Source organism: Myzus persicae, unplaced genomic scaffold (genome assembly GCF_001856785.1).
Source record: "Myzus persicae strain clone G006 unplaced genomic scaffold, MPER_G0061.0, whole genome shotgun sequence".
Lineage (NCBI taxonomy): Eukaryota > Metazoa > Arthropoda > Insecta > Hemiptera > Aphididae > Myzus > Myzus persicae.
In genome coordinates, this window is record NW_019104200.1 from 123951 (window position 1) to 141803 (window position 17853).

General features: G+C 33.8%; 1 protein-coding gene across 1 annotated transcript; it reads right to left on the reverse strand.

The window, feature by feature from the left end:
* Nucleotides 1-923: 923 nt before the first annotated feature.
* Nucleotides 924-15979, reverse strand: LOC111039925. Its single transcript, XM_022323588.1, has 9 exons — nucleotides 15008-15979; nucleotides 12070-12997; nucleotides 11266-11486; nucleotides 10532-10768; nucleotides 10125-10255; nucleotides 9878-10030; nucleotides 9635-9794; nucleotides 4771-4986; nucleotides 924-4032 (listed from the first exon to the last, which is right to left on the reverse strand). The coding sequence occupies exons 1-9, from the start codon at nucleotides 15851-15853 to the stop codon at nucleotides 3919-3921; spliced, it is 3006 nt and encodes a 1001-aa protein (XP_022179280.1). The 5' UTR covers nucleotides 15854-15979; the 3' UTR covers nucleotides 924-3918.
* Between the last annotated feature and the right edge of the window lie 1874 nt (nucleotides 15980-17853).

The window sequence follows — 17853 nt, forward strand, 5'->3', positions numbered from 1 at the left end:
ATCTCGTAGATGGGTTTTACAATATAATTTTTTTACCGGGGTGTCAGAATATTACATGTTTGCTTGTCTTGCACAATAAATTATATTTTTACCGAAATATAATCTAGTTTGTATGATTGAAGAAATTTTGTATTTTATACACCTACAGACGTATAATTTTACGATAATAAATTGTACACAGATATTTAAAATAGTTGCAATAAATATTATATATAATTATAATAGTATAACTGTATGTGTATGCAAGTCATACCAATTATCATAGTTTAATTAATAAAACAATAATAAAGGGTCGCTACAACACCCATTACTCATTTGTATGTTTACAATATGTCTCGTCATGTTTGGCTCCATCAAAAACATTTTTCTAATCCATATTTTTCTTATATAATTCTGGAAAATTATTATTATATTATAAGAGATATCATAAAGTATTAGGTAATATAATTTTTATACTTTCTTACAAATAATTAAATAATTAATGTAAATATTTTAAAAGTTGAATTATCAATAGCCATGTGGTATAAAAAAAAATTAGGTTATATGCATTAATATTGTTGTCACATATTTATGAAGGTTGGTTTAAGGTATTTTAAAAACTATATGGTCCACTTGAGGTATGTACGAAAATAAAATAAACTCTAAAACACTAAGACACTGTAGTGTGTAATACATTAAATATTTTTAAAATGACTATTAAGATACAAAATTATATTTTTATCAAACAGTTAAAAACGATAGTATTAAATATTGAAAATATCAGTATTATTGAAATAATTGAGTAGTTAGGTAAGTCATAAAGCTAAACACAATGATTAATCAAAGATAAGCTTCCCTATTGAGAAAAAAAACTATAACTTAACATTATACTATTGTATGAATGCTAAAATAATTTCCATTAAAATCTAATCAAATTTAAAAAATGCTCCAACTTTGGCTAATTATTGTTTATTGATAATAAAAATAAAATAAAACTTCAATTCTACATTGTTTTCTACCCCTAACGAGTCAAATAATTATCACCATCTCTTTGTTGACGCATCATTCGGCGGTTCATATATGTAGCACAAATTCAAACGATCATAACTACTGTATGTGTGAGTGTGTGTGTGTGTGTGTGTGTGTGTGTGTGTGTGTGTGTGTGTGTGTGTGTGTGTATGAGGTCGGTGAGGTCACGCGTAGATTCATTATTATTTTTATTTCCACTACACTTATTATATAACCGGTGCTGTGGTTGGACAAATGTTTGGAGAACTGCTAGTTACAGATACGCATTGCTTTTTCGTTTTTCTTTCTGAACTCGCCACCGGCGCTGAATACAAAACATAAACCTTAATGGTAAACTCGAAATTCGCTATATTGCGTTTAATAACGATCGCGATGTCTTAGCTTAGGGTATGTGCTCATGTTGACGCATATTGTGTGTAAATGTCTTTAGTTATATTATGTGATATGTGTGTGTAGTTGGTCATTGTGCCAAAAGAGACCGATAATTCAAACGAGTTACTGAACCGTCAAAAGCCATGAAGTAACAAATTGATTGAATATATTTATTGAATCGGCAATGTTCATATATTATGTTTATATGATTTTTTTTTTTTTACTCCGTTTCGACCGATACCTTTAACGTACCGACTAACCTAACCTTGTTTTTCAATGGTATTGTTTATAAAATATATACCTTTATTATACATTTTTTTTTTTTACATTATTGTATGATATTATAGTGCATATAAGTAAGTAATATTTATTATTATTATTATTAAATATTACCCATATCGAAGACGTTTCGATATCAACCACCACGGGGCCTGTTAAACTCGAATTCGAACAAACCCGTAGCCCGTCACTTCACCACTACAAAAATTGTATCATTCCAACCGTAACAATTATTATACCAGCATTTATTATAAATTTAGTTCAAGTCTATCTGACAACCGTATTGAAATGGTCAGAAATTTCTTCAACGAAAACAGACACTCCGCCGAGTATCCCGTCGTTGAATCGTAATTGTTATTCCACTCGTGACGCACGTGAAAGGTCTGACGTGAAAGACTTGTGACTATTATATTATACTCGAATTCCATCAACAAACCACGTAATGATATGTAGGAATGATGGGGATTCACCTTTGAGAACGTTGCGCAATCCAATTTGAGTACAGAACCCAACCAAAAAAAATGCTCGTATTGTGTATTAGATACCTACTTGCAGCGTCGACTTAAAAAAAAAAAATCTGAGTCGACAAAATATTACTCGATCCCATGGTTATCCGAAAACATTTTCCAGCTGCAGAAGTCTTATATTATAATATTATAATATTCAAATTTACTTATTGCAATTATTATATAATATTATAGCACCGTCGTCATTTCGGGGCCAAAACTGGTTCGTTTTCTTCTCCTATAATTAGCATGTCTAAACAAGTACCTACCTATATAAGAATTTATACAAACTGTAATGCAACAATATTGACTAAAACATATAAATATAACTGTATATAACTGTATAACGTTACGAGTTAATATAACGTAGCTTTATTTTTATATTATTTTATTATTAAACATTCCCATATTGTCTTATATTTGAGTCGTCCGCTATAGGGAAATTGAGAATAATGTCGAAGTGTTTAACTGCGTTGTGTTCTTCAAACTAGATTGAATTCACATATTTTCTGCTCCAATGATGACTATTCAATTATGTATTATTCATCAATCGAATTCCCGGACCGTCAATTAGCCACTCATTAATAAAACGGTCGAATTAAGCGATCAACTGTAAGTTATGCACAACTTTCACAACCATAATATAATGGTACCTAATTGAAATCTATCATCATTTAGGATTTCATGAATTGTTTTTTCTTTCAATAATTTGCAAGCACAACTACACTTTACGTGAGCTATTAATTTCTTATCAAAATTACGTCACGTATTTGATGTATATATACATACCCAATCAGCGTAATGCCGAGTGTTATGCAACAGATTTCATTAGTACATTTTTCTAGATTTGTGACAACAATAAAACATGATCAAGATTTAATGTACAGTGGCATAACAGCTGCTTAGTCTAAAATAGACTTTCTCTTAAATTATTTCTCATAAATTCCTTTATTTAATTTTGAATCCACAAGTAACATTTTTTTTTTCACTTCGGTTGACCTTTTTATTGAACCTCGGGGGAAACAGTATGCCCAAAGGACGTGCACGAATCCTTTCAAACTATACATTTCGATCGTTTCGTTCATATCTTTATTCTGATTCCAATTTCTCGTATTAAATTTCTGCTTATTTTAAAAATAACCAGATTCGATATCGTCGTGAGGACATTTATACAACTATATTGGTTTCTGAGATTTGCATCAAGTATATGTATATGATGACGACGTAAAAAAAACTTGCAAGAGAACATATTATATTCAATCGAAACTCGATAACAATAATTCAATTTCAAAAGAGATATTTGAAATTATTATACTAACCAACAGCAACAATATAATAAATATATTATTAAATTAATATCATCCGGACGTTTACTGCACGTGTTTAATGTTGTACAACCGACGGTTAAAACGTTTGGATCAAGGTCGATGCGGTAACTGTTGTAATGTTTACGGATCTGTCTGCAGGGTTTAACAAACGTCGTGGTCGAAATTGTTGGGATCCAAACCCATGTATGCATAGTATGAACAGGAGTGCGGTTGGATCAATATTTGCCCATAAATATGCCAATCATGGATCCGACCATTTATTTATTTACCGCACTGGTTCACCTAATTCGATTGTCTTCTCACTGTCATTCGACAGTGATAATATACTCCATAAGTGTATCTATTGCACCAATAAATTGTCGACGCACAAAAGTGAATTGAAACCTGAAAACTGCAGTTGGATGTGGGTATTACATACAATACGTCTAATTCATATCGAATTCGGCAGTGAGTTTTTTCGATATGCAGCGTTGGTGCTTTTTTGCCAATTCCTCCAGATAAGTGGAATGGTCAGCCAGTCGGAAATCGAAGAAATCGCCCTAGAAAATTAAAAAAAAACACCAATATGTGATGTAAGTTGCGAATTTGCCGTGGTCGTTTAAATGTTAATTATCTATATTGTAAGGGTGCTATTTTTTTTTTTATTTTTTTAGGTTTGTGTCTAAATCATATAATTAAATACTCATGTACACATTATGCATTTAAATACATTTTTAGTAAAAAATTATCATAAATATTCAAGGCTGGGCATTAGTTTCTTTTGAATTTTCATTAACTTAACTATTAACTTACTACATTTCTTTTTAATTGACGTAAACGAATCGTTATAAGAAGTAAGTTAAGTTAATTTGTTTTGTTTTTAATTTAATTATATTTACTATTTAAGTCTTTTTTGTTTTCATGTCAATATATATTTATACCATGAATCGTTTAGAGTTTAAAATTTTTAATTTTTCCAATCTTACTTTTATGGTAATACTGTTTTAAGTTTGAACTATAAATACTATAATACGTTAGCGTTGTATAAAACAAATTAACTTTTAACTATACTGAGTTAACTAAAAATGTAATTCATTTTTTTTATTAATGCATATTAACTTAACTTACCTCAGTTTAAAAAAAATCATTAGCTTATCCAGCCTTGTAAATATTTGGTATATAAATTACTTGATTTGTATTTAAACCTTAAATGTTGACCTTTGTCCTTTCCCCCTCATTTAACTACTCCACCGCACTTATATATACCTACATTATATATATATATATCACAGTTGTACCTGAAAAACGGTATCATGAAACCGACCCAGGTTGTACGCCTCCAACCACCGGCGCTTTTGAGCCACGGCCAGACAGACAAAAAAGAACGCCTGGTAGTCAACAGAGTACATGACGATCAGGCACAGCCAGCGGCAAATTTCGGACCAGCTCAGACGGCCCCAAAAACAGTCGGACGCCCAGCTGGAGCAAAGAAGCCACCACGAGATGCCGGACATCTGTAAAGATATACGGGTTTTTAATTTGACATTATTTGTATAAGTTATAACATATGATATTATGATATATGAGCGATGATGGCATTGACACACTCGGCGGATCGGGCACGGTAGACGTAATTATTATATTATCATAATATACGTATTATATATATATAGTATGTACCTCTACATACGAACAATGATGGTCGTGTCTCGCTTATTACGACGGTGAAACGCACAACAAGACCGCATAATTTCAGCTCGAAAAAATCATCAACAAAGGTTAAACGTTCCATTGTTTGACTCGACCTCCCCGAGTCGCCATCGTAATAATAATAATATTATGCTCTTTTTAATTTCTAGTCCCCAACGCGATTTCATGACATAAAAAAAATGTAAAAAAAAACTCTAATTAAGTTCGTACGACTTCGTCGTTGTAGTATGCTTATCGAGCCAAATTAACTTTGAATCGTAATATTGTAACGCCCACGCAATAAATGTACTTAAAGTATAATAATACTTACAAGATAATAAAAATAATAATAATATAACGCATGTGGATTCTAATTATAGGTCACAGCGCTAATGTATCGTATGTCTCTAATAATATAATATATATATATAGGTATATTATATTCCAACAATTTAAGACATCAGTACATGTGTTGCAAGATTTATATGATTATAAATACTTAAACACAATAGTATTTCATCTATAAAAACGCTACAACATAAAACGTTTTAAATTAAAAGGTAATTTCGCCAATGCGATTAAACACTGTTGACTTTAAAGACATAATATAAACAAATACTATTCAAAGAAATGTATGGAGATATTATTCTTACAGTAATATGAATAAAATAATAGAAATCCAATGGACTTACAGATGATTATTTTATATTTGAGTCAAAATATGTCGAAAATAGATTTGATTCCACTCCCTCTGAATATTGTTTGATGGAGGTTTATAGGGAATTTTAAATGAAATTCCATAACTGGTAAATTAATAAATATATAGTATGTACTTGGTGGAGCCTCGAGTAATTGCTCTAAATCAAACACTTTAATATGCTTTAAAAACAATCGCATACATAAATTATGATAATAATATTGGTACTAATGGTACTAAAAATGAGTACGTAAATGCCTAATGAATATGAATTTAAATAATGTCATTTGATCTTATAATACTACGGTGAAGTTAGCCTTGTGTCCACAATAATAGTTGTGTAAATAACCACAACACTACTATTATAATTCCTCGGATGTAACGTTCCACTTTTACTCGTCGGTGTGTTTATGGTTTTATGTACTACCTAGTAAAAGAGTTAATATTTAATAGAATAAATTAATAATAATATTTATGCACTTTGCACTGCTTTAAACTTCACTTAAGTATTTTTATACTCATCATCTTCACTAGTCACTCCCAATGCACATGCCATATCTTCAATCACACATGCCGTAGGTAGTTACTAACTAATAAATATTATGTTAATCCACGTGTATCTTCATAACTATAACCTACGATTAGATCGTATATGATGCATAAATATTACTATAACATTTAATATTGAGTTGTAACATCGATCGCGTAATAACTATTTCCAATAAATTACAATTTTTAATGTTTTATAAGTAATAACGTAATGTCAAACAAATATTGTTTAATTTGTTATTAAATTAATATTTTAACGTTTTTAAATATGCTACCCACTACATGACCTAACATAATATTATAACATTAAATGACATAAATCCATGGCCGAGAGGATCGCTCACATAATTTACAATTATTATACCCATTAATATAAAATATATACTTCGTTTAATTTTAAACAACTGCCTTAAGCAATGAGAGTATATAATTGGAAACTGGAAACCATGTGAAACGTAGGTATACGTGTATACGTGTACACATAAATCACGGCTATCAACGGTCTACGGACTACAGGTCAATATCACGAGATACCGAGCTACTGATGAGCCAATTGAAAATTACAGAGTAGCATTCGTAATTATCGATTTTATTTTTATTTATTTTTATCTCGTTCTCGCGCTTACACGATACCGAGAATAAATGTACCCTGTAAGGCGGAGTGGCCCGATTGCGGCCCGAATACAGGTAGTCATATTTTATCCCAAATATAAGTATCCCGATTGTGGCCCGTCCAAACACACATTGGTTCACAAAATAGCTTATAATTAATAAAATTAAGCATTTTGTATTAAACATATTTGTATATGCAACTCAAATACAATGTCTCGTGCATGATTATTATCATAAATATATGATGAATAAGTATACAAGTATTTCTTACAAGACTGTAAATACTAAATAGTATATTACATTTAGTCTTACATTTTATTTTAATCTTTTTTATCTTTAATGGACTGAAAATTACCACGCCGAATATTGCTGATCGTGGGAATCGTGAATACAATAGTTGTATATTTATATCAAAATACGTATCGGACGCTATCGGGATATTTATTTAATTTTGATGACCACTGTTCGGGCCGCAATTGGGATAGGTGAAAAGGTAAAAAAGCTACTTTGAGCCGCAATCGGGCGACATCCCTGAAAGGAACGTACTGGGTTAGTTGGTATGTTGGTTTTTAGAAGGGGTCGTAACCCCCCTTTCCAATAAAAAGTCGACAAATAAACAGTTGACATTTTTTTCCTATTTACACTTTAAATTTAAAGATATATCAATTTTTCAGTTTTATCAAGGGACAAGGTTATTACATAATGTTCATTTTTTATGATTATGTTTAAAGTAGAATTGAGATGTTAAAAAAAAATATATTGGAAATATTTTATTAAATTGTACATACCAAGAGTTCACTAAACTATTTTTACTAGATTAAACTACAACATTTTAGATTCTAAACGGATTAATTAATGTAATGGTTCTACAATTATGTGCTTTATTATTATTCTTTTTTTGTCTGGTTGTCACCTTAAAGATCAAAAAAAAATGATATGATATTCAATTTTGAAAATACTTTTAAAAGCAACCAGGATAATCAAAAAAATTACATAAAAAGTTAATTTTTAAACAAAATAGATTCTGCTTTTTTATTTTAATTCAAAAATAAATAATTGTAAAAGCTTGTTAGGTATATTATGTACCAAAATTTAATATTCATATTAGCATTTACAGAACATGCTATAGATATAATTTTAAAAAAATTGTTGCTCTTTTTGGGCTGGTTTAAAACTTTAAATGTATATAAAATACAACTTAAATACAATGTCAAATTTTTATTATAAGTGTATATAGTTCAAATTTTTACTAAATTCGTCAAAATCATAACAAATCACTAGTTATTTTAAAGGTAAAAGAAAAAATACTTCAGTAAAATCAATGAATTCATTACCCCGCTCAGAATCTAATGTAAAAAAGATACTCTTTATACATTTTTATTTAAATTTAAGCTAACGATTTATCCCATACCTATTTTGGTTTTTTGTTATTCAGAATTTTTGCATAATTAAAAAATATTAATAGAAGTAACTTAAAACATTACAGTATTACACTATGAATTCAGTTATAATTTACTGTACATGCAGTGCAATTTTCAAATTATTGAGGCAATTTTTAACTATTTATAGGTATTTGTTATTTTGCTAATTTGTTTTTAGTAAGATGATAAGTAGAAAATCTGGAAAATTTAATGAAATATCTCACACAAGAACTTCTAGAAATTTAAAAATATTAAATAAATACATAGTTTATTATACAAGTTTGAAGTTAAAATGTTAATTAAGTTGGATATTTAAACGAAAAATAACGATTTTAGTAATTTTTTTGTAACTCAAAAATATAACTCTAGGTGTTAACTTGAAACTGTTGTATGTTACATACAGTACCTATGTATATTAATATATTTCAGAGAGTTTAATATGAAAACACAATAATCAACTAAAAAAATTATAACTATATAACTATATACGCTGTTATAATAATTAATTATAGAATAAATGCAATGTTTTGGCAAAAAATAATTCAACATACCTACCGAATTACTAAATCTACTAAAAATAAATTTCTAATAGCTATGAAAATATATAATTAAAAATATCCTCGGCAATATAAGCTAACAGAGTAACAGACCGTCTGCGTTCAGAATTGTATATCATATTTTGCAATGATTTATCAATAAATTCAATTTTCGCTCGTCTATTACAATCACCTATTCGATGATGAGGTATACTCGATACTATCCTACAGAAGAGTAACTTCCCCCATTTTTTTTTAATAACTCTAGTTCCATTTTGTTTTGAGTTTTCTATAACAAAATTATATACGTGAATTGTAATCACATTATAAAAAGGATTTTTATTTATACTGATCATAAAATGTATATTACACACCTATATTACAATATTAATAATAGTTATATTTAGTTAACGCAATGAAAAAAATAAAATAATTAATCATAATATCAAGTTTTATCTTCTACTAACAAGACTTCCTTGACTTCCTTTCATAAATTGTATTTTTTAGACAAAACCATGGAAAAAAAATTGATTTTGGTCGATCAATTTGAAACATGCATTCGGAAATCATTTTTTATCACGCTCCATCAGTGCTCCTCCCCCGCTAATCCCAATACCCCCCACGCAATCAACATTCATTCCACGAGACGTTACCTAACCTTAAACGCGTTGTACACTTCGGGTTGCTCTTGTTGCAACAACCCTTCAACCAAATGACCGAAAGCAGCTCTCCTGTCGTCGTCCTCGTCAAATGCCGGCGGCCAAACGTATCTCGTTGTTTCGTAGAGTCTGAGCAGTACGGCACACGCCTCAATGCATCTTTATTGCACACATAATACACATTTTATATAATACAATTTTATACAAAAATCTGAGCAGCCACCGAGGTGTGCATCACAAACCCGTTTTCCGATCCTTGCGAAGCCATAAACAACGTACAAGTCATGCAATCAAATAGCACCGGCGATCCTCTTCTTTCGACACGACTGTACAGTTGTTCGAGCTCCGAGGACGCCGCCGGATCTTCGGCCACCAACCCGACGCTCGAACCGTACCTGCAACAATAATAATAATAATAATGACTAATATGTCGAGAAAAAAAATTTCGTAACCGAATTTTATTATAATGTTATAACGTGTTTTTGTAACCTCAGCGCCAATCGTATTCCGGAGACATCGAAATCGGTTAGATTTAATTTACGATCGAACGCGCTCAGGTCGAGTTGGCCGTCAAAACGGCGATGACCGACCGAAGCTATTAAATCCATCGTCTCAGTTCCCTGCAAAAACGTGCCAGTTATTATACACACCCATGTTGTTACATCGTTTTTCTGACTTTTATACGTTTGTTACACCAAGCGTGCTTAACCACGTTGTATATCCTTCAATTTTTGTATTTATTTAAATTACGATTTTTAGAAACTTAAATACGTACTATATTATTATTATGTTCTAATGCTTGCAACACTTTACTGGTTTACTGGTATAACTTAAGGGTATTGCGGAAACCAGCATGCTTGGTGAACCACCCTGTAATTATATTATATTATACTCACGGTTATCTGGTCGCAACGGATTATTATGGAGCGAACCCTCTGTAACCAGACACCCCCATGATGTTGATTAGTATTTTCCAAAAATGCGGCCAGAGTGCCAGGAGTAGATTCGGTAGTGTACCGCGTGTCCCTCGACAGCAGAGGGCGTTGTAATTTTGTCAAAAGTTCGGTTGTTTCGTCGACGAAAACTATTTCGTCTTCCGTACGGCTTTCGGTGGACAGTTTTAATAATGTTTCCTGTCAAAAACAAACAAAAAACCACCCGAAAATAAACATTATTTTCATAATAACACACACACACACAGCACAAGCCACGAGCTACCCTTCCCCGTGGCCGACAGTTGAAACGAAACTTTAAGGAGTTATGGTTACGCAACAAATTTAATATTGACTTTCTATTCGGTTTATAATACACATTATAATATAATTCACGGTATGTGCACTGTGCGTTTCGCATATACAATCGCGAACATTATTATTACGACTGGAGGGCAAAGATGATGATTATGATTAGTGATTGCCGAGCTGTCCAAACGGACCAAACTTTTAAACGGTACATTACCATAAACGCGGTTGGGTCATGAGTTATACACACTGCATGAATAGCGTATCTATTGTGTAGGCGTAGTAGCATACTATAATAATATGTGTGTTTATTTTTGTAATAATATTATTATCATCAGCTGCGGCTGACAATGGTACGGTAATTTATAAATATTATGCACTTTATATACTTGATAGTTTAGTTTTAAGTCCATGTAAACACGTGAGCTGAACGTGTGCGTGGCGGCTTGTACTAAACGCAGCCACAACATCACGAGAACGTCTCTCGGAATGGGATGGCCATCAAAATTTTGAAGCGAAGCGTAGTAAAGTTCCGTGAGTGTCATTATCCCGGTTACTGCAAACTCCGAACAGTCGTCGTCACACCAATGGTCAAGTACAACGTTTAACCCTGTAAAAAATCAAATTATAAAATTAAAATAGTTAAGTATGAGTAACACTATGATGTATAACAGTGGTTCCCAAATGTTTATACCAGACAGTACCCACTTTTGGGCCAAATTCAGCCACGGTGCCTAGCTAAGAGAATTATTGTTAAATAATCCAATACTAATAAAATTATCTCATTGACAACCAAATTAAAGATCGTTCGTCTAAGAAAAATTACCAACCATGCAAGTAGAAAAGTCGACGAAACGATCCCTGGAAGTCGTGAGTACCTATAATGTTAGATACATGCATTTACGTTGACACACGAGACAAGGAACAGTATAGACCAAATTTTCCAAACACAATTTTGGATACTCAGATAAATATCCTACAAACGTATGCAATTATTTTTTCTATTATTATCATATATTTGTAATGGCAAAAAATTATTACTATCAAATTCAAATTGAAATTAACAAAAACAATTACATTTATATATTAAATAGTACATTTATTATATTCGTATGGGACGTGGTGTCCTTGAAAATGGAGAACCACTGATGTATAATAATAATAATAATAATAATAATAATAATAATGCTGACCTCCGATCGACGCGCAACAGGAATAGGCGACTCGGACGATCGAGTTTAGTGACTTCCGGTCACCGTCCGGGTCGAGAGAAACTTCCGTTCGGTGCGAACAGGCCGCTACGAATCCGTCCAGTGAACCGAACGCATCCGTCTGACCCAGCCAGCGTCGGCCGGCGGCCGTGGAGCAGGCGACGCTCATCATTAAAAGCTGTCTCGGATCCGACCAATCGAAGTCGTCCAGGCGCGTCGTCGCATCTCTCCGCTGCGATATGTCGTACGTGAACGTACCAAGCGGCGTCCCGCGCACGTTGGTCAAGAGTGTCCGCCGACGGCCGAGGTTAGGGTCACCGGCGGCGGCGTTTTCCAGGAATGACATCCTCCTGGTTACCAACCGCCAGACCTCGTCGTGACTGCCGAGGGTCAACGTGGCCGCGATCGCCGTCAGGGAATCCACGTCCGCGGCGCCGGCATCCTTCCAGCGCCTTTTCTCGAACAATCCATCCACCAACTGGTGGCACGCTGCCAACGCGTCTGAACGCTCGGTGACCTTGGCCAGTATGCGTAAGCCGAAAGCGTTTTCCGCGATGGATTCAAGCGTCTCGGGCTGAAACGCAGCAATTGCGGCCACCAGCAGGCAAAGGCCGTTTGTCAACGTCGCAGGAACGCCCCGGCGATTGGCGGACAGGAATCCGAGACAGTGGTTCGCTATACCGGCCGCGTGGACCCGCAGCGTTCTGGACACCTTAACCGGAAACATGGCCATCGTGGCGCGGTACCTAAACATCTTGGCCAACAGGTGCGTGGCATGCAGCGCTCGGGCGTACCGGACCACGGCCGCTATGTCCGCGTCGTCGGACCGTCGAGGGATCTCGGGTTCGGCGATCCACTCGTGGAAACCGGATACGACGGCCCGAAGCAGTCTTCGATCACCCTCGAGGCACTGAAAATAACGAGATCAGTTACTGCAATACCACCATCTAGCACAAATTATACGGGAAAGATATCACAAAACTGTCTACTTTATTCTACAATCACACCCATTTTTCAGATAATTTCATGTTTTTTTATTATAGCGTAGTGGTAGCGCTACTGACGTAACAAAATTTTAAAGATTTGGTCTTAAACACCACTATCCACTATTTAAATATTGTTTACAAACAAACATTAATTCTCTACAATCTACCATTATTCCTCATCATTTACTCGTATATTTAATATCAAAAGATAATTACTGCAATATTAATTAAAATTGTATTAAAATTAAAATTGTAGTTAATAAATAATAGTTTTAAATAAATATTGGATAATCCGCTGCATAATAAATACCCAACTGAGAGAATCGTATATAATATAAAATATAAAATTATATTACATAGTGAAAATTAAAATGAATGGCAAGATATTCTCAAGTTTATAACATTTTTGAACAGTTGAATATAGCTGCATAACTTTATTTTTACATGTAGATTCCATTTTAAGTGACTATCAGATATTAAACCTAAATATCATATACTTTGAAAGTTTGAAAATTTGAGTTTATTTATTATTACATTCGGCATTATTACTATGCAAAAATGTACAAAAAATGTGCTATCAGATCATCAAAGAGGATATAGATAGTTGTATGTATAATATAAACAAAATGTAATAAAAAAAATATTTTAAAAATGTTTAGTATTTAACTGTATTTTTTTAGATTTAAATTATCTAACTACTTTTTTATCATTTAAGTTCTTAGTTTGTTTATTGACTTTTGATAAACTGTATTCTAAGAACTATCTGCAATATAAGAATGTAAGTAGTCTTACTCTACGACACAAAGTTCCACCTCAGTGTTCAGTAACATCTAGTAATAATATATGTGTAAAATATGTATATTGTATATTTATTATTTTTTGAACTTAAAATTAAGAAAAGGATATGTTACAGTCTGACTATCTATAATCTTTATGATCATCTGTGACCACTTGTGGGTATATATGTCGCATATTATACAGTTTATATATATAACAGGTAGGTGTGAAAAATCATGGATCAAGTACACTTAACCTTGTGGTACTCCGCAAACAATTTTTTTACTTAATTCTTTAGTAGGTAATCTTAATTTTTTTTTATCTTATATAACTACTAATCTATTTAAGACTACCTACTTTAATCTAAGATTATAATCAGCATAATACTTTCTTATGTTTATACTAAATTAATTAAAAATGTCCAGTTATTGCACACATATAAAACAGTACTTAACGATCAGCTTTGTTTTTTGTAACATAAGTGATTTGCCACGAAAAATAAATAACTTAAATGTATTGTGAATCTATTAACTCTTCAATGTTTTTCTTCAGCCACTAACCTAGAAAATAACGACCATATAACACTCACATATATGGATAACAAGAAAAAACTTCGGCGACGGATAACCAATTAAAAACAATAACCCACTACAGCACAGGAAATATAATTTTAATATAGGTAACATAACTTGTTTTAGATTTTATCACACTCCAATTAATTGTTTTGCACTTTTGCGAGGTGTACACCAGCCACATCAGCATTTCATAAAGTTAGGAGTTTGTTTCGAGAGTAACATTTGAGCTACCAAGGCCATTGTGATATATTTTTTAATATAGTTTTGTGTGAATTCAAACCTCACTACCAGTATAATATTTCTAAAAAATCAATGTACTTCTAAACTAAAACAACTTTTTTCTGGTTCTGTTTGACCTTTTCACGTTCTGGTCCTAATTAAAATCTTTAAGTTTGACTACAAGTATACAATATTTTGCGAGAGTAACGTTACCCCACCACCGTCATAAAGTAACTTTATAACTTCTGCAGAATGTATGATTGTGTAGAAAATTAATTTTGTTTATAAACAATAATCACAGATAGTACTGTTCTATATTTGCATGGTGAAGATGTGTGATTGGTGATGCTGAGGGTGATTTACCTGGAAAAAGGCCGACCGGGACGAGTGGTACTTAGAAACGGTGTCAAACCACGTGGCAATCGGATCGGCGCAGCACAGAACGGCGTACGGGCCACGGCCACCGGGATCGGCCGCAATGGTGGCCACGAACTCAACGACGGCCGACTTGACGGCCGCGCGACAGCCAGCGGCCCGCCTACAGACCACAGACAGGCACCGGGCCGTTAGCGACACGGCTGCCACCGTCTTGCTGAAGTCACGGCGGTGCCGTAATAGGCACCGTGCGTGCGTGGCCTCGCACAGTGAACTGAAACTTTCGGCCGCGCTCTCCGGGTCCGGTGCCATGTCCACGAGCTTGGCGTACACGCGGACAGCAAGGCCGAAATGCACGTCCGCCGACACGGCGCGGGACAGCCCATCGGTAAGCCGCCGGAAGTACGCGCCCATGTAGGTGTCGTAAGTGAAAGGCAATCGGACGAGAGCGTTTAGGCTTCGGGTAGTATCGCGCGCCAGCCGTCCAGGCCCAATGTCCACCAGCCCTGGCCACCGGTGGTCCACCAGCCGGGCGGCCGATCCAGTAGCCAGCAGGACGTCGCGCACCGCCGCGTCCAGTGCCCGCTCAACGTCGTCGGCGTTCTGCTCCAGCAACCGGTCAGCGATTCTCCGGGCGACGGAGTCGGAATCGTTGTTGTTGTCGTCGTCACCGCAGTCCACGTCAGACGACGACACGGACGAGCCGACGATGGACTCGGCCAGCGTGTGCACATCGTTCAACACACCGCTGTCCAACAGATACTCGTACAGCCGGCCATCCGGGTCGTCCACGTCCTCTGCATCCGTCGCCGAGTCCTGGCGCGTGTGGTCCATCGCGGCCACGCAAAATTCGTCCTAAGGTCGCAGTAGGCTTTAAGGAAAATAAATATGGTTTGATGAGTGGATTTTATTTTTCGGTCTGCTCGACAAGTCGGTTTCTCTCTGCAGGTCGGCAATATGTTGTGGTGTGTATACCCGTTACTAAGGGGACGCGACCTGCGATCGATCGGATCAAAGCGGCGGCCCGCAGTGGGTACAGCTGCACATTATTTTTTTCAGGTTTACCGAGTTATCTGTCACGGTCATAGTCACTGAACGATTCGAAATCTATTTACAATAATATTTGAACATTCGAAACGCACTGCACAATGCAATTTCAGCTCGTCGGTTTTTAGTATTAACGATGAAAAATTCACATCCCTGTCGGATTTATATACCCAGCAGGTACCTCTATCTGTTCAATAACGCGACTTCCAATCGTGTATAGCCAACATGCACCGTTCGTCACGATAAGATATTTTTGTTATTTTGTATTGGTAAAAAATCGACAGCCATCAGTAACACTACTCTAGTCTCGACATACCTACATTTAAAATAATACATACCAACGTCATCAATACAATATATTATGACTTTATGAAAAATATTATGGTTTGTACTGCTATTAGGTATGCTTGTTTTAAATTTTCTTAGAATAGAGAAATACCGCGAGTGACTACAATTAATGTGCGTTAAAAATAATAATTAAATATACGTACCACAATTTCTCGTATGTAATTGGCATTTACATAATAATTTATATACATGGTTTCACTGTTTGAAGCTGTTTTGTTTGACTCTTTCTGACCTCTGCTGCCGTTAAATCGTGTTGGATTTATATTTTTAGCTAATTTACAATGTGTATATATAATAGTCATGTACTAGCGATTGTGCTGCGGGTACACTCATCAAATACATTTCGTAACATTAAGCTGTAGTGATTGTACATTTTAACAGTCATTTCAAACACTGAATCTTCAAATCTGTTTAAAAATTATAGGTACGTAATAAGCCATAATAATAACAAATATTATGTGTTACGAAATTTAATTGGCAAGTTAGTTCTCAATAACTTGATAGGTATAATTATGTGTCAGTTTAGAAATACCAATACTATGTTACTATATTAAGTCATAATATAATTTATTTTAACAATAATTTTTTTTTATCTTACATACGTCTAAACTACTTTTTTTATGTATAAGAATTAAGTATCTACTTTAAGAAATTAGAAAAAAAATTTTAGGTAAGTATACTTCTTAAAAAATTTTTGAACAATTCAAAGAAATTACTTAAAGTCTGAATAACTAGATTAGAGCAACAATATCGTGAAATTCAATGTATTATATCATAGTTTAATCTTTTTTTTCATTTGTTTTGTGGCTTTAGTTTTTTTTTTAAATAGTAAGTACGTCCATGATGTTGCGTCCCCCACTTTATCCTTAAAACATGAAAATCACTTAAAATTAGTCTTGTAGGTTTCAAATTTTAAGATAACTAGGCAGTTAAGTGTATATAGAGTAAACTGCTTTTTTGGGGGGGAGGACTTCATGTACGTATTTTCCTCTAATTAAATAACGAGTAAGAAACATCTATCACCCACATAATAAAAAAGTATTATGCTTATATTAGTACGTTATCACTTATCATAATTTATAACACAGTCTTAAATCATTTAATTGAAATAAGATTGACATTTCTTGAGGCATAATACTTTTTTATCATGTGGGTGATAGGTTTTTCTTACTCGTTATTTACGTAGAGGAAAATACGTACATGAAGTCCTCCCCCCCCCCCCAAAAAAAAAAAAAGCAGTTTACTCTATATACACTTAACTGCATAGTTATCTTAAAATTAAAAAAAAACAAAAAAGACTAATTTTAAGTGATTTTCATGTTTTAATGATAAAGTGGGGGACACAACATCATGGACGCATTTACTATTTAAAAAAAAACCAAAGCCACAAAACAAAACAAATTTAAAAAAGATTGAACCATAATATAATACATTGAATT